The sequence below is a fragment of the Olea europaea genome, chromosome 11 (assembly GCF_002742605.1).
Source record: "Olea europaea var. sylvestris chromosome 11, O_europaea_v1, whole genome shotgun sequence".
NCBI classification, from domain to species: domain Eukaryota; kingdom Viridiplantae; phylum Streptophyta; class Magnoliopsida; order Lamiales; family Oleaceae; genus Olea; species Olea europaea.
Genome location: NC_036247.1, coordinates 6,172,999 through 6,191,174, shown reverse-complemented (window position 1 = coordinate 6,191,174; position 18,176 = coordinate 6,172,999). Strand labels below are relative to the sequence as shown.

The 18,176-nt window shown below is 38.4% G+C and overlaps 1 protein-coding gene across 2 annotated transcripts; it reads left to right on the top strand.

The window, feature by feature from the left end:
- Positions 1-13,240: 13,240 nt before the first annotated feature.
- LOC111403140 (ankyrin repeat-containing protein ITN1-like) lies at positions 13,241-17,327 on the top strand. 2 transcript variants are annotated; one of them, XR_002704413.1, is made up of 5 exons: positions 13,241-13,539; positions 13,651-14,193; positions 14,901-15,310; positions 16,057-17,004; positions 17,079-17,327. XR_002704413.1 is itself a non-coding variant. In XM_023031537.1 (4 exons), exons 1-4 carry the CDS (start codon positions 13,518-13,520, stop codon positions 16,882-16,884), a joined length of 1,803 nt encoding a protein of 600 aa, XP_022887305.1. In that variant the 5' UTR covers positions 13,241-13,517; the 3' UTR covers positions 16,885-17,327. The 2 variants fall into 2 exon arrangements, 1 of the variants encoding a protein (XP_022887305.1); XM_023031537.1 differs by having other exon boundaries at positions 16,057-17,327.
- Positions 17,328-18,176: the final 849 nt, after the last annotated feature.

Sequence of the window (18,176 nt, the reverse complement as noted above, 5' to 3'; positions counted from 1 at the left end):
GTGCGGCCATGTTGAGGCTTCTCCCCTTGGCGTTCAGCCCGGCTATGGAGAGTTATGTGCTAGCGCCTCGGAGTTCAAACGAGGTGGCCTAGAGGTGGGACACGAGCCTCTCCTCCGAGGTGTCGAGGTAGTACAACACGTCAATTTAATCACTGAATTTTATTGAACCATAGAAATGTTACAAAGGCTGGGAAAGGTCATCCAGCATGATAGTACATTTATTGGTAATAGATTCTGAGGTGTTCAATGTTCCATGGATGGGGTTGTGCCTTGTCGTTCATTTCTTCAATCCAGTAAGTCCCGGGTCGAACCTTTTCTCTGATTTTGTATGGTCCTTCCTAGTTTGGGCCTAGGGAACCGGAACCAGGTTCTTTTGAGGACATGAAGACCCTTCTGAGTACAAGGTCGTTGATTCGGAATGACCTCTTCTTGAGTTTCGAGTTGAAGTACCTTGTTATCTTTCTCTGATATGTGCCGAGCTTCAATTGGGAATCATCTCTTCTTTTTTCGATGAAGTCGAGGTCGAACCTCCAAAGCTCATCGTTGGTTATCTCGCTGAAGTGTAGACATCTTGGAGATGGAAGTCCGACTTCCACGGGGCTCATCGCCTCAGTTCCATATGCCATGCGGAAGGGGGTTTCCCCTGTTGGGGTCTTGGTGGTGGTTCGGATCGCCCAAAGGACTTGGGGCAGCTCATCAACCCAGGCCCCTTTTGATACATCAAGCTTCCTTTTCAGGACGTGCTTGATTGTCTTGTTCACGGCCTCAACTTGGCCATTTGCTTGTGGGTGATGAGGGCTTCTTTATGTCGAGCTCTTCGCATAATTCTCTAACATTCTTGTTGTCAAACTGTCTGCCATTGTCTGAGACAATTGAGTAGGGAATTCTGAATCGGCAAATAATATTTTTCCATAATAACTTGGAGGTGTTGGCTTCAGTGATTTTTGCCAGTGGTTCAACTTCGACCCACTTTGTAAAGTAATCAATAGCCACAATTGCAAAGCTTGCCCCTCCTCTACCTTTAGGTAGGGGACCTATGAGGTCCACACCTCATTTTGAGAAAGGCCAGGGGCTGGAGACAGCGGTCAAATCCTGCGATGGTTGTCTCTGCATCGGAGAGAAGCGCTGGCATTTATTGCATTTTCGTACAAACTCGAGGGCGTCCCGCTTAAGGGTAGGCCAGTAGTACCCCTGCCTCAATATTTTTTGTGCCAGAGATAGACCTCCGGAGTGGTTGCCACACATGTCCTCGTGGACTTCTCTCAATATGTATGTAGCCTCTTCTCCTCCGACGCACCGTAGGTTGGAGACCCACTTCGGGTAGGTTGCCTCCCTGATGAAGTCATTTTGGATGAGTTTTTGAACTTTTTTCTTTACGGCCTCATATCTCTCAGGATTGAGGGCTCTCCTTTTTTGTCTATGCGGGGCCACCTTAGGATCGATTTTCAGGTGGTGGCGGCTGACCTTGGGGTCTATGCCTACCATGTCCTCATGCTTCCAGGCAAAGATATCAAGATTCTTGCTCAGGAAACCCTTAATCTTTTCATTCAGAATGTTGGATAGGCATTTGCCTACCTTCAGAACCTTTGATGGGTCTCGGGGGTTTATCGAGAAGTTCTCAAGTTCCTCTACTGGGGATGCTTGAGGCTCGTGTTCCATTATGCGGGGGTCAATCTCATCAATGACCAGCACCTCTAGATTAGGTGGAGCGTCGATCATATCAACATCTTCTTATTCAGCGGGAGCATCACTTGGGACATCAGCCATGACCACATCAGCTATGATTACATGGATGTCCCGGGGCTCTACTTTCTTGATGGAGCTTAGATAGCACTCTCTCGAGCCTCTCACCGTTGCCACCTCATTTTCTGTCGAAAATTTCATGCATAGGTGGTGGATGAAGGTGACTGCTCCCAATTCCTTTAGGGCTGGTTTGCCCAAAACTCCATGGTAAACCGACCGGCTGTCGACAATGAGGAACTCCATGAAGTTCATCGTTGCTTGTGGGGATTCTCCCATCTCCACTGCAAGTGTTATCTTTCCCCTCGGAGTGATGCTATCTCCGGTAAATCCGTACAATGGAGTGGTGGTGGGCGTCAACTGATGATCCAATATCATCTTGTCAAAGGTGGCTCCGAATAGAATGTTGACGGAGATGCCGTTGTTAACTAACATTCGTTTGAGCCCATTCCGGGCTATGAAAGCCCTCACCACAAGTGCATCGCAATGGGGGTAATGAACTCCTTCAGCGTCTTCCTGGGTGAAGACAATGGGTGGAACCTGGTTTCTTCGGGAGCTATTACCCACTATGTAGCTTGTCAAAGGAGGGTGTTTAGCTTCCCGAGCGTAATTCCTTTTGGCGTTTCGTGTTTCACCGCCAACATACAGGCCTCCAAATATGGTATCCACCTCGTGGATAGGGGCTTCATCTCGAGCTTGCCGATTTCTTTGGTGCCTACGCTCTTCCCTGGGCCTCTCTGCATCATGCTCCATTCGTCGTAAGGATACATCCCTTTGATGGAAAGCGACCTTCTCACGCCCACGTCGATTGTCATGCCTGGACGGGGGCCTGTTCGTCTGGGGTGAATCATGTCTGTCTCTAGCGGGTTTCTGTCGGGAACGTTGTGCATAGTCTCTGCAATCCGCTGTGTCATGCCCCTAGGAGCTGTGGTGCACACAATATCCTGGGGGGTTCGAATTTGACCTATTTCTATGTCCAGAACCTCGACCTCGGCCTCTTCCCCGACGGGGTGCTTGCTGGGCCTCCATCTGATGGGGGTCAGTAATCGGGTTGACATCTTCATATGCCAAGATGGGAACCGCATTCAAAGTGGTGGTGGCAAGTGCTTGGCCAGAGTTCTCATTTCCAGCCTGGTTCATTTAGTAGCCCACCAGGTGGGAGGTCGGGCCTCTACTGCGCTGTCTTTGAGGATGTGGGAGGCCTCTACTTGCCCTATTCCTATGCTCAATCAATTCTTCATTGATGATCTCCCTTCTCATCATTTCGAGTAGGGCGTCATAAGTGGCAGGGTCTTGATTTTGCATGTCCCTCCAGAATAGGGTATTCATGTTCAGACCTTCCCTCAATGCGGATAGTGCCTCTCGGTCAGTGACTTGTACGCAGTACGTCATCTCATCGGTGAAGCGTGATAAGAAGCTCTTTAGGGACTCCCCATGTGCTTGTCTCATGACCTGGAGACGTTGGATGGGGGCCTCTTCTTCTTTGCTCACCGCGAGCCTTTTTAAGAATGTTGTCTTAAACTCGGGCCAACTTTTAATGCTCCCAGGTGGCAATCTGCTATACCAAATTTCAGCCGCTCCACTAAGTGTTAAATGGAAGGCTCTGCACTTCACAGCTGGGGTGGCGCCCCTTAGGCTCATGTGAGTTTTATAAGCATTCAGGTGCTTCTCTGGATCGCCTCTTTCGTCATACTTTGGTATTTTTAGCATAACATAGTGGCTCGGGACCTGGGCATTCCTTAGCTCCCTTGAGAATGGTAAATTCTCATCGTCATCATCCAAGTTGCAGGACCTCTGCTATTCATCAGAGTTGTACTCATCAGCCTCATGCCCTAGTTGTTGGTGAGAGGTTCAGGGGCGGTCCCTAACCTCTTCCTCCCTCCTCTGCTGCCTATTTCTAGGCGGAGCAACACGGGGGGCATTTTCATGCCTTCTCTCCGCCTGTTAGGGCATTGGAGGTGGAGGAGGTGGCCTTGTCCAGGGCTGTTGAGCCTGCTATTGCTTGAGCTATGGTTCGGCGGGGCTGATTCCGTCAAAAACACTTCCTGCCCTCCTATGTCTTGGATCTTGCTCATACGGAGGTGAGAAATTATCATGGCTCATTTGGACCTGGGTGGGTCGGCCAGAAGCGTAGTTGGAAGAAACATCAACTTCCACTTCCCTTTCAAATGGGCTTCCACCTCGGCTATAGTCTGGCGAGGCAGCTCTATAACTTTGAACTTCATCCTCTTACTGGTAGTACCTTCGGGGGGTGTATGGACGAATGGGAAAGCCTCACTGGCCCTGCATTTGGGCCATAAGCTCCCTCATAGCCAAGTTTTGGCTAACAATGTCCCTCATGTTGGCTGCCATTGCGGCCATTTCTCTTGATAGTCGTGCCGTCGCACGCATCCCATCTCTTCTTTGGTAGTGGTGGAGTCTCTGCCGAACTGTTGGGACAGCAGGTTGAGGAGGCACGTTCGTGTTTTCTCTTACCCTCCTGGGGGGAGTATCTTCATTGGAGCTCATTTTCTTTTGTCAGACTTCAGATTTTGCTAAGTAATGGGGCTTCCTCCTGTTCTTTTTCAAGAACAAATCCTTTTTCCAGGGAGGTTGCCCAAATGTTTTTTCAGTAAGCTTTTACCACAAGGTTGCTCGTGGTTATGATATGATTTCCCACAGACGGCGCCAATCTGTTGACCCCAAAAAGTGTTGCTAACAGATGCCGGTCCCACCTGCACACACGTGGGCGAATGTCCAACACGCTAAGACACGTGGACAGTCTAAAATGAGCAGTTCAAAGGGCATGAGAGTAGCCCAACGACGCGGGACGGTGACGTTCGGAATCCGGCGGGTTGTTCGTGATCCGATTGTACAATAATTACCAATCGGTGTTCGTAAATGTATATGTAAATGTGTATAAACTCGATTTGTGTATTGCACGTCAATGAGAGAGAGTTGAGTAAAGTGTAGTTCTTTGTAGTGATTCTTACATTAGCCTTTTGATGTTATACAAGAGAATTATTTATAGTAATACATGTGAAATGGGAGTTCTTGGATGAGGTGGCACGTGGCCTCATCTCTTTGATTCAAACATCTTATCCTAGGCATGTGGCTTGAGTTGCTAGCTTGCTACGCATTTATTGCTTGTGCAGAGCCCCCATACTAGTGACAAGACTTGACCTTTATGCTTATGACAAACGTTCCATCAATCATTCGAATAAGATCTTTATGCAGACGATCTCTTGGGAGAAGTGAACATGGAGGACACTCCCTTGTGGTTCGGAGGCTCCTACATCAGCTTCTGGGTTTCGATCATTTCACACAATACTTCAACTTGAGGGCTTCAGCTATCTTCAACTAGCTTCATCATCATGGCTTCGGTTCATGGGCCTCGACATGTGGACCTCGGGTACGTTCACAGGCCTCGGTAAAAAGGCACCTCGTCTAGTGGACTTCGGCTTGAAGGGCTTCGGCCATTGCCCACCCCAGCAATATATGCCACCTCGGCTGGAGTGCCACATGATTCGATCTGAATGGGCCATTGACCCAGGTGGATTGGCCAAGTATGACAACGCGCAACAACATATACAAGCATTGGTCTCGTTGATATAGAGTAATAGTAGATAGATGTAGGGTGTCTATAAAAATGAACAACATCGCATGCTTTGAGTGATTATAATAGTTTCATTCTTAATAAGATGTGGCAGATTCCTAGTTGAATAGATTCCTAGTTAAACCTGCTTAGAGACTAATCTCATCTAAGCTTCGAAGATATTTATCTTGAAGAAAAAAGAGAGATATCATTGTACCTTCACCTCATTACAAAAATCAGTTACACGCGAAAAGGTCAAAAAATGATAATAATAACAAAAAAAAATTTACAAACAAGAGAAGAAGTCAACAATAAGCCCCTGTTTGAGCCCCATTATGATGAATTTTTTTTTTTCACTCATTTTATTTCCTACAGTAACTGGCTAACAACACGTTACATTACACATGATTTTTGTCAGCAATGAACATGTAAAGAATAATGCCGTGGAGCCTAAAGGACTAAATTGCCCTAGGATGCATTGCAAATGTACATCTTTGCCCTCCACTATTTTTAATTTTGCCAATATTCAACAATCAATTGAAAAGGGTAGAAAAGGAAAGAAAAGAATTTTCATACTCAATTGACAACATTTTTGTAGGTGACATCAATTTTTGTAAGGGACGCTATCCTTGCCGTTTGACATGGGGCCCACTTTTTTGGAATAAAAAAAAAAGTTGGAAAAAATTGACAAGAATAGAGGCCAAATACACGCTAAGACTTTTGGCTGCAATATACACCTAAATTCCTAATTATATCCAATTAGTATTCCATATGAACCTAATTCAAGTCAATTAGGAATAAACACAAAACAACAAAAGACGGCTTTAAATCTCAAAGTAGAATGGACTATCAAAAGATATTGCTAATGCCCTCTAGATTTACTTCTAATTTTGAGCTTTCTTTTGGTAACAACATTAAACAAAACGTCACTTTCGGTTCGGAGAGTGTTAATATACATCTCAAAATTTCTCCCAAGGAACGACAAGAAAAGTTGCAAGGATGATACACTAACTTTTGGACATCGTTAATATCATTTTCACATCCAAGGAAAATGACATCTTCTTCAAAGAAACAACTTCCCATGTTTTCCTCCTAGCAGTGTCCAACAAATGTGTCAAAGCCACTCATAAAAAACAATGCCTTGCTCAAAAATATTTCTTTCTTTGTCATTTGCTATCTTCAAATTTCCTATACAATTCTAAGTTCAGAAAGCATTTAATGATTCTAAAAAGAGGTCACCCTATAGCCTAGGTTTGACATTTGTAGACTGAGAAGTTAACCGAGAAACGTTTGTTGCAGAGATGTCATATCAATCAATCATAATCTTGTATGAAGATCTCTTAGAGGAAGTGAAGTTAAAAAATGTCTTTGTGATATCAATAGCTCATCCTTTGAAAATGAGCTGCAGCAGATCGTAATACCTCGCCTCAGTTGTTATGGAGGGTCGGCCTCGACATGACACGTCAATTGAGGCGATGACATCATTTAAGCTTCCTTTGTTTGGTGGTCTAGGTTAGGCAGGTAAGCCAGTGAAGTAAAGTGCAGGTCTGAGGTGGCATGTTAACAGGTTACTACATGACAGGAGTCTCGTAGGATGAGGCGTAATATGTGTGTTCACGCATGCTGTATACCAACATAATATGCTCCATCTAGTTATTTTATCCATATGTGTTCAATAGACTACTAAATGACATAAATTTTCCAGATACTATAGCAAATCCAAAGAGCTTAATAAAGCGGTTGTGAGAATCAAGAGAACTGAAAGCACCAATGAAGACGGTCGCGATCCTTACAACAGATTATGTATGATTAGAGTAATAATCATGTGATTCAACTTAACAATATTATTCTTGGAAGAAAAGATCATTTTCCAAAGCAGAGCCAGTTAATTTTTATTCTTATTGGCAACAACATACACAAATTCTATATTTGCCTACAAATATAATCAACTTAAACACTGAAACAATCCACATAAAAAATTTCAATTGCATCAACATATTAAATCTTCCGCCATTGAAAACATGAATATTAATTTGTATAAACGAACTTCAAAGCCACTATAAATATGCAAAGTACCTTTTCAATGAGATATTTGAAAGCCAATTTCTTGTGTTCGGAGTCATATATGTTGCATCGGGATTATATCTAAGAAAAGTATACGAAATTGTAGTTAAGAAGAGGTAAATAGTTATATCTTGAAATATGTTCAAGCAAACACAAGGGTATGTGATGTAACGATAAATTACATGGGACTCTACACTAGCACATCCATCAAAAAGTGATCCTAGCCATCATCTGCAGATTCTCATAACAGGATGTATTGGTAGCATCTGAAGTCAAAGAATCAGAACGCAAAGCTTCAATTTTCTTGAAATAACGTATAATCGATAATTTTCGTCCTAGAATTTTGCACAAATAGTGCAATAATTTACATTGTTGTTTGGCATGTTCGAGGCTTTAGAAAAGCACTTTACTTTTCGCATGGACTTCTTGCTTCCAAGGTCCCAATTCAAGTAGTTAGGGCAACTCCAATCATTGCACCAAAATTTGGCGCAAATTTCCTCCAACCATTGCACCAAATTTTGGTGCAAAAAATGGTGTAATGAATAGTATTGCACCAAATATGGTGCAACACTATTCATGTTGCACCATTTTGCACCAAATGGTGCAATGTCCATTTTGTCCTTATTTTTCTTTTTTCAAAGATAATGGTTAAGGGCGTTTGTGTCATTTTCATTCTATAATAATAATGATAATGATAATGATGATAATGATGATAATTACTTAATTAATTACACTATTAATTATATTATTAAAGTTTATTATTTTTAATAATATAATTAATAATAATTAACGTAAAGTTAAATTCGTAAAGTTTACGTTTAAAATTAAATTTAATGTAAAGTTTATATTATTAAAGTTTATTATTTTTGTAAATTTAACGTAATTGTTTATCATAAATTAATAATATAATCAATTATTTTTGTCAATTTAACATAATATATATGATGTGTGATAATATAGTAATCAATATATTTTTTAATTTAATGAAGTTATGATTTAGTTATATATATATTTTGGTGTAATGGTTGGAGAAGAATTTTGGTTTGGTGCAAGATTTAGTGCAAAATTTGGTGCAAAATAGTGCAAAATTTGGTACAGGGTGGAGATGGCCTTAGTCCAATGTTTGATGTATGATTACTTTTCGTGTGGACTTCTCGTTTTCCAAGGTCTCAAATCAAGTAGCCAGTCCAATGTTTGATGCTACAGACCTTTAATTGAATAGAATTATAGTATATTTCCAAAATGTTGGAAAATTTTATTAGATTGTCCTTCCGGTAAGTGTTCTTTAGAACATGCAAGCACCGAATTTCCAAACATGCTATAAATTTAACAGATAAAAAAGGAAATCAATCTCTGGCATCTTGGATTACACTTTGATCTCCATACTTGTTATCCAAAAATCTTCTCCAACTTTTTCAACTACTTTTTAACACCTATCAAGGATAAAATTATCAATCTTTTTTCTCTTTGGTAACATTAAACATGGGGCCTAAGAGGTATTAAGTTTTTCAAAATTAGCATCCGCCATCTATTCAACACATCACCCCCGATACCTACCCGTAAACAACTACATAACATTAATTCATTCCAGCAATTCAGCAAATAAAGTAACCAATCAATAAAAAAACAAAAAAGATAATGTTTAATATATTACCAGCAAGAGTGGTGACATAATAAAGAGAGCCGTGCAAGCCACCCATAGCGTGGCAGCCAAAGCCTTCAACTTGGTCAGCGAGAAGTCATGGACCTAAAGAATTTTGCTATCCATATAGTATGGCAAGATTGCTTATTGCAGATTTATTGCTATATTCTCGGAAGTGCACTAACAATGTCCCATATAAGGTACGATGGCAAGCTTTCCACTTCCTTATATTGTGCTTGTGTTTCAAATCTTAGCTTGTCAGCTGCATGTGTGAGGGAAGTCTGCCTAGGGGACTATGGCAACTTGGTGGCCGAATGGACGGTCCGTTACAAGTGGTATCAAAGTCAGCCCGCTCCAAATGTTGGTTGTTGGTTTACCTGAGGTTAATGACATGCGTTCATGTGGAGATGATTTTGGGACCGCCAACATGTGGCAAAGCGATTGACAAGTAAGCAAAACCAATGATGAAAAGCTTTGAGGATGATGAAAGTTAGGGCATACTTTATGCAGTTTTGCCTATTGCATGAATGTTTGTTTCGCAAGAACATGACGAAGGAATTGTTGTGGAAATTAAATAGTGGGGCAACATGGAATTCTTCGACATGCATAGTGACGCAGCGGCCAAAGGAGCCTTCCACTTAAGGAACCAATGCAGAGGTACAGAGGATAAATGCGGTATTGAAATCGGCATGTACGGGTTAATGCTCCGAAGATGTACAGGGACACCGTAGACTACCACACATCAAAAGGATGGTGCCGTGATTATGGATAAATTTTCTGACCTACTAGCAGGGAGGGATATACAATGCACGGAGAGGAAAAGCAAACATTCGCTAAGAGGGCGCTAGCTGATTCAGTGGGGGAAGCGAGTCACGAACCTAGAGAACTCCCCTATCCATGTTTCATGGCAAGATTACTTATTATGAGTTTACCATTATATTCTCAAAAGTGCACTAATGATGTTCCCATATACAGGCAAGCTTTCTACCTCTTTATAGTGTGTTTATGTTGCACATCCTAGTTTGCCGGTCGCATGTATAGGAAAAGGCTGCCCCAAGAATTGTGGCAACTTGGGGGGTCGAACGGGAAGTCTGTTACAAGGCAAGTTGCAAGATTTTGCATATAAATAGAGACGTAATCTTATTTGTAAATCATATGAATGGAGAAAAACATGGAGTTGAGAGAAAATTCCCATTGATGGAATGGGAGTAAAGTGAGATAACTCCCGCATCTATGAATGGTATGTTGAGTGAAAAAGTTGTGGAGAGAAAATACTTGAGAGATCGTAAATAGTTTTCTCTCCTATTTATACAAAGAGGTTTTCCCAAATTTATATGTATGTTCCTTTATTTATAATTTTCTATTTACCTTCTCTATTCAAATTTAACATAATTTAGCCTCGTAAGTTAAATTATTGTGGGGGTTGTAAGACTGACTTAACGTTATCTCATAGAGACAAGAGTTGTAGAGTGTTAAGGCCGTACGGTGCTAACGTAGTTGGGGAGTGATGAAATCAAGCTCGTGACAGAGAGCCCTTAAAGTGGATTCCACATAAGGATATGGCAAACACAAACCCATGTTTAAATTTTTTGATCGAAAATTGTATACTAATTGAAACATAGCTCCTATTTGACAATGTACATACTCATTTTCAATCACATATTCACATAATAAAATATTCTGCACGTAAATTCGAAACCTTTTCTACTTTTTAACCATGTATTTTCCTAAAAATCACTATTCAAAAACATTATTTTTCTTAAAGATTTTGCTACTTGTACATAAGAAATATACAAAATGAATTACATAGTATGATGTGGAGGGAGAAAATTGGATGGAAAAATGTTAATTATAATTTAAACAGGCAAATGGTTGAGTTTCATGCGGTATTATGCTGTCTATTATATAAATTTTTATGTATATATAGCAAGATCATTTTCTTAAATAAAGGCAATCAAACAGGGATTTATTTCAAATTGATTAAAAATAGCAATTATTTCATTGCCCCTTTTTAACAATCATTCTCTCAAAATTCTTTTTTTTTTTTTTTCCATATTCATTTTCTATCAAGCATTTTTATAATAAAATATTCTTCACATAAATTCAAAATTTTTCCCAACTTATAATTATACATTCTCCAAAAAATTACTATTCAAAAACTCATTATTTCTTAAAAAAGCTGTCAAACAGGGGCTTAAATTTTTTGTCGAATTTGTATCTTCAATCTTCCATTAATTAGTATATTTCGTCATTGATGATGATTTATGTCAAAATATTTTATTTTGATGCTTTAAAATGAGGAAAAATATTTGTTCATGTATTTTATTTATTTATTTTCTTAAAACATGATGAAAAATAATTTGTTATACGCTATTTAAACATACTTTTTGGACATAAACTATTACCAAATGCAAAACGTGTTAACTAATGGAAAGTTTGAGAAAAAGAATGTCGAGAAAAATCGTTATGAACATAAATACTATAATAAGTAAAAATTGAAAACTCTAAATATAATTAATATGTGATGTAAAAAATAAAAATCGTGATGTGAATATAATTAATTTGGCAATATCATTTTATTTGTGCATAGAGGTCTTAAAGAAGGAGTCTTTTCTTGCTTTTGTGTAGCCCCTTGTCTTCTTGGGAATATAATTGTCTTAGTAATATGACTTTATTTGTGTATAAAGGTCATAAAGAAGGAATCTTTTCTTGCTTTTGTTTAGCACCTTGTCTTGTTGGTTATTTATTATTAATATCTTATTAATTAGTTGGAAGAGTGTTATAGTGACCTGCTATTCTGGTTCCTAAGCTTTTTAATACTTTGCCAACCATATTAAGCATACCATTTATAAATTCAATCAAAATTAAAAATTAATTTCAATTACATATTTATAACTATTACTCATTATTATTTACGTATTTTATGAGATTAGTCAAAGTTAAACGTTATTCTAAACTACTTTATTGTGATGTAAAAGTATATTTGGTACCAATTTGTTGGAGAATTTAATGAGTCTCGAACGACTTAAAGAAAATAAAATTTAGTATAGAAATTTAAGAGAAGAAAATTGTATTTTCAAAACTCAATTTCTATGATTCAAATTTTTTGTAATGATGAAATAATATAAATGAGCAGTTTTTTTTATATTACATTTAATACATAAAAATTAATTTTTACTACATAAATTTAAACACTCATTAAAATTTATAAATACATGAATATGAATAAATTCATCTATAATAACTCTAGATTCATATAATTCAAGATCCATCAAGTGAAAATTTATTGAATCTAGATTAACATGAATATTAATTAATTGAGCAATAATTATGTAATATTTATTACATATTGAAAAATGAAAAATAAGGTATTATTGAAATAATTAAATTGTAAGGTGTTAAAATCGTCCAAAAAAATGATTCTCCTATAATTTGATACTTTTATATAACTTTAATATATTATAGATTTAGATTATAGATAGACTCAATTATTATTCCTATGTATAAATCATTTGTAAATTTATAAAATCGAGGTCCAAAATGACATACTTCTATGACTGGAACGCACGAGGAAATTTCTGATATTGGGTGGAATGTCCGTTCATGACTTTTATTGACTTTAATAGATCAACTTTTAGTTTGTCAAATAAATAAATAAAAAAAAATTGAAAGTTCTTAAATTACTGAAATTCCATTTAGTTTCAATTGGATCGCTAAACTTAAATTTCATCCCTCTGTCACCGGTTGTTTATTAAATTGATAAAAATTGCTTATTTAACGATTATGTTGCAATTAATTTTTCGCGAAACCATTGTATAACTTGTCAACTTACCGCTAGCCAACGCCAAAAAATGTTAGAATAAAAAAAAAAAAAAAAAAAGATAAATCGTTTAACCTTTTAATCTAAAGTAATTATTATCTTCATTTTATTATTTTTGCTTATAAGGTACTACAACCTATTTAACTTGAATATCAATAACTATATAACTGTCAACTAAGCAATTGTCATTAATTTGGAAGCGATAGTTGACGATATGACAAAGTGGAGTAATTTGAAAATAAATTGAAATCTAATAACGTAATTGAGACCAATTAAAATTTAGATATCTAATTGAAAATTTGGTGAAAGTTCAGTGACCCCTGATGAAATTTGCCCTAAAAATGTCAATTTCTGGGTCGTTATTAAATATTTTATAATTAACTATAAAGTTAGGCCGGGGCGTACAACTTGCCATGTGCTTGCCATGTGCAGTCCCTCTCTACCCACAGCCCACCTACTGTTTTAACTTTTAACTTCACTTTCAACTACTGCCGCCACCGCACTTCTTCCATCGTCTGCCACCCTCCGATCCGATCTCTGGCGAAGTCTGTAATCTTCTAATTTATACATACAATTATGGATAAGAACATTATTAGCTCCACGTAAAACCAAACAAGAAAAAACAGTGATTTGTTAATTAGAAAGAGAACAAGATAGTTAAACTTCGTTCTGTCCCCATGGCATCCATCATTGAAGAAGGTAAATTTATTCTTGTCTCTTCGTATAGATAATCTGTAATAATTATCTCCCCTGTTTATTAGAACTTGAACTAGGATTTTCTTTATCTGATTTATATTTTGTATTTCATAGGCGGGAAGGATCTTGAAATGGGAGTCATAAATGAACCCTCACTTCCGTCGCCGTCGCCGAGGGTTCCGGCACTGGTAGTGTCGAATTCCGGCAAGACATTAGCCGGATCGAACTCCGGCAACTCGCTAGTGGTTTCCAATTCCGGGAAAGCCTTGATCTTGTCTAATTCCGGAAAAAGAATGGACCAATCGGGTAAGAAGAAGTACGTGAGGCAGGTGACGGGGCGGCACAATGACACGGAGCTGCATCTGGCGGCGCAGAAGGGTGACGTGGCGGCAATAAGGCAGATATTAGGTGAGATCGATGAGCAGATGCTGCAGACAACGAGTGGGACTGAGTTTAATGCTGAACTGGCGGAGATCAGGGCAGCTGTGGTGAATGAGGTCAATGAATTGGGGGAGACCCCTCTTTTCACCGCGGCCGAGAGAGGGCACATTGATGTGGTGAAGGAGTTGTTGACTTACACTACCAAGGAAGGGATAACCTCCAAGAATAAGTCGTGTTTCGACCCCTTGCATATTGCTGCGAGGCAAGGCCATCATGGTAATAGATTTTTGGGGTTACAATGTTCATTGTTTAGATCAGAATCAGATTATTAGTTTCCTTTGCATCCGTATATGTCTATCTGAATTGAGAGATTCAATTAGGATGTAGGTGTTAAGGATACAGAGATGGGATGATCACTAAGCATGATTTTAAATCAAATCACAATCACTTTGTGAAGTTAACCTCACTCATTGCAGTATTGATCAGCATGATAGAAACTGAAATAGGAATTGTTAGTAAAATTATAGATGGCAATTAAGATATGCGCTTTCCAGCAAGAGATTGATATTTTTCAGTAAATGGCATGAAACTTGTTAATAGTATTGCTGATATAATTGGAATGGGATTTGTTAGAATCATTAAAGATGGCGACTATGATGTGCCCTTGCCAACAGAAGATTGACAGTTTTAGTACATGGCATGATATGAGCTAATGGTATTGCTGATAGTGATATGTATTGCATGGTTTAGCAGCTTTACTCTTAGATTCTCTTAATCTGCAGTTTTATCTTTATATTTTTATAAAATTATATTTTATCTTTTCCTAGCTTGCTTCATTGATTCTGTCAATTTCGTTGCCAAAAACATAATTCATATGGTATTTGCTTTGTTCTTCAAAGACAACGTTATGTTGTTCCAAAGCTCAAGTAATTCTGTACTTCCATCACCTATCTGTTACAGTTTATTTACTATGTTTTTTACAGATATTGTCCAGATACTGCTAGAGCATGACCCTGGGCTAAGCAAAACAGTTGGTCAATCAAATGCAACTCCTCTTACTACTGCAGCGACAAAAGGTCACCTGGCAGTTGTTAATGAGTTGCTTTCAAAGGATTCAAGCTTACTAGAGATATCGAAATCAAATGGAAAGAATGCTTTACATTTTGCTGCTCGTCAAGGGCATGTAGATATTGTTAAAGCATTGCTTGAAAAAGACACTCAGCTGGCTAGAAGAACTGATAAGAAAGGACAGACCGCACTTCATATGGCTGTAAAAGGTGTTAGTTGTGAAGTTGTGAAGTTGCTTCTGCAAGCAGATGCAGCCATTGTGATGCTTCCAGACAAATTTGGCAACACTGCATTACATGTAGCCACCAGAAAAAAAAGGGCTGAGGTATTAATTACAGTTTCTGCTTCTCTAAGTTCTATCATTTAGTTCCTTTCAAGAAGTAATATTTGTCAAATTTAAAAGCTTCAGTTTGAGATTAAGCTTTGCACCAAGTTCAACTTAATACCTGACTAAGAGCATGTTTGGCTAAGCCTAAAAAAGATGTTTGGCTTCTCTTTCAAAGTTTTTTCATTTTTAAACCCTTAGTACAAAAATTGAATTTATCGAAGTCCACCTCTTACCCACTTCTTAAGGAAGCAACTTTGCTTCTTTTTTAGGCTTTGCCATTGGCCTAAGTCGAACATGCTCCAAGGCAGCGAAAAATATCCAATCTTGGCCTGTATGTGTATCAAGTTTAAAGTTGGCTGCCTGTAATAATTTGTAATTGATGCAAATATGCACTCTCTGCACTGCTATCTGCTTTTCAAAGTTTAATCATATAATTATTAGAGTGAATGTCTTGGTAATTGTTTTCAAAATTTTACAACTATGCACTCCTTCTGAATTTTCGCTCTTTAATTTCATGTTAAAGTGTGTCAGTGTGGAACTTGACAAGATATATTTTGTATGGATAAAGGCCTACAGAGTTGAACTTAGCATGATGACGGGATATTCCTTAATCTGAGTATAGGTTTCTGGTTTTAAGTATATTGATGACGTGGCTTTCTGTAACTGTTATGTTTCTTAATCTCATTTTAGAAGGGAATTAATTGTGTTAATGTGATTATTCTGATACTATTAAATTATTGCAGATTGTGCATGAGTTATTGCTGCTCCGTGACACAAATGTCAATGCACTAACAAGAGACCATAAAACGGCCCTTGACATAGCTGAAAATCTCCCTCTATCAGAAGAAAGTGCTGAAATAAAAGACTGCTTAACTCGATATGGTGCTGTCAGAGCCAATGAATTGAATCAGCCACGGGACGAGCTTCGCAAGACTGTTTCAGAAATCAAGAAAAATGTCCACACTCAGCTGGAACAAGCTCGTAAAACCAACAAAAACATGAATGGCATTGCCAAAGAGCTTAGGAAGCTTCACAGAGAAGGAATTAACAATGCCACTAATTCAGTCACTGTGGTGGCTGTGCTATTTGCAACAGTTGCTTTTGCTGCAATTTTTACAGTTCCTGGAGGTGATGATGACAGTGGGGTGGCTGTGATGGTGAGCAGCCCATCCTTCAAGGTTTTCTTCATTTCTAATGCTATTGCCCTTTTCACATCTTTGGCTGTTGTGGTAGTGCAAATTACTGTAGTCAGAGGCGAAATAAAATCAGAGAGACGAGTTGTAGAGGTAATCAATAAATTAATGTGGCTGGCTTCTGTTTGCACTACTGTGGCTTTTATTGCTTCATCTTACATTGTTGTTGGGAGGCATAATAAGTGGGCTGCAATTCTTGTCACCGTCATAGGAGGAGTTATTATGGCCGGGGTCCTTGGTACCATGACGTATTATGTGGTGAAGTCCAGAAAAAAAAGGAAAGAGAGGAAGAAAGAAAAGTATTCGAGGAGTGGAACTAACTCATGGCATCACTCAGATTATTCCGAGTCAGATGTGAACCCAATTTATGCAATCTGATGCAGCCATGGGTTGAGACCGGTATCCTCTCTCCCACGTGATGGTTAATATCAAGAATTTAACCTGTCAAGAATGCAATGAGACGTTTTAAGGGGTGTAATCAGTAAATATGAGACATGCAGTTTGGCTATGTTGTAAATTAGACATCATGTTGCGGAACTGACAGATAAGAGAAGCAGTAGCACACACTAAAATTGTCTGTGGTTTCGAAGATTTTAAGGTTGATCATAACATTATGTTGTACGAGTGACACAGGGCTGAGAAATGATCTTATAACTCTGATAGTATCTGTGTTGTTCAGGTTATTCTGTAATAATGTCAAAACTTTGCATGCATTAAACTCATGTGGACTTCGTTTACATCGAACCTTTGTACTTCTAATTTCGTTGAACATGGTGGCCATTCTCATGTGCGTATTTTAGTTATGCTAAGTGATTTCTGTATATCAAGTACTAATGATAATTCTGATTTTAGAACTGGAGAAATGGTTAATAACTAAGTATTGGCTAGTCTCTTAGCTATCAATTTTCTAACGTGATTGGCATTTGATATTTTACTTGATAAGAGCATATCTATAATCTCGAACGTATACACTGAGTTAAATTTGAATCAGCTAGTCTGTTGAGTTTATTGCTACATCTACTCAAATAACGAGATTTGTATGAATGAATTTTGTTGAACTATTTCTCTCTCCTTGTGTTCATCAGTTTTACATAATTTAGGTCAAACAAATTTCTGAACCTGCACATTTTGAGTGAAGTCCAGATATCAGTTCCTGAGTGTTCGCTTTCAAGCACATGCAAATGCATTGAACCAACTTTATGCGTTTATTCTTTTCATTCGAAAGTCTGGACCATGGCCTAAATGCAAAAGAATGAATCAGTGAAAAAGAGGGTCAATCCAAAAGTGCCGAAACACCACAACAAAGTAATGGGCACATCACATGGTCCTGCAATCAAAACCATTTCTTGTTTACAAACTAACAACTTTCACTCACCATATCTTCCATTTTGAAATGGGAAATTTATGGAGAGTTACAATCCCGGCAAAGAAATGCTTTCATTTTTTTCGACTGGAAGACCAAATAGTCATATAGATGAAATTTGAATCCGAGGAAGGAAAAGCAGAAATTTTCATTTCTTGATATCATTCTCTCCAGCAGATACTATGGACAACGTCATGATGTATTAAGATTCAGAGTGTGGTGCCAAGAAAAAAATTAGGCGAATAGAAAGCTGGCTGGTTCCTTGTATTTCTCGTAACTTTGGCAAAACTGAATGCCCCACAACGGG

Excerpts from the sequence above, each read along its gene's own strand:
- LOC111403140 (XM_023031537.1), top strand. The coding sequence starts at position 13,518 with ATGGCATCCATCATTGAAGAAG. Across the intron at positions 13,540-13,650 it reads GGCATCCATCATTGAAGAAG|GCGGGAAGGATCTTGAAATG; the intron begins GTAAATTTATTC and ends TGTATTTCATAG. Across the intron at positions 15,311-16,056 it reads CCAGAAAAAAAAGGGCTGAG|ATTGTGCATGAGTTATTGCT; the intron begins GTATTAATTACA and ends AAATTATTGCAG.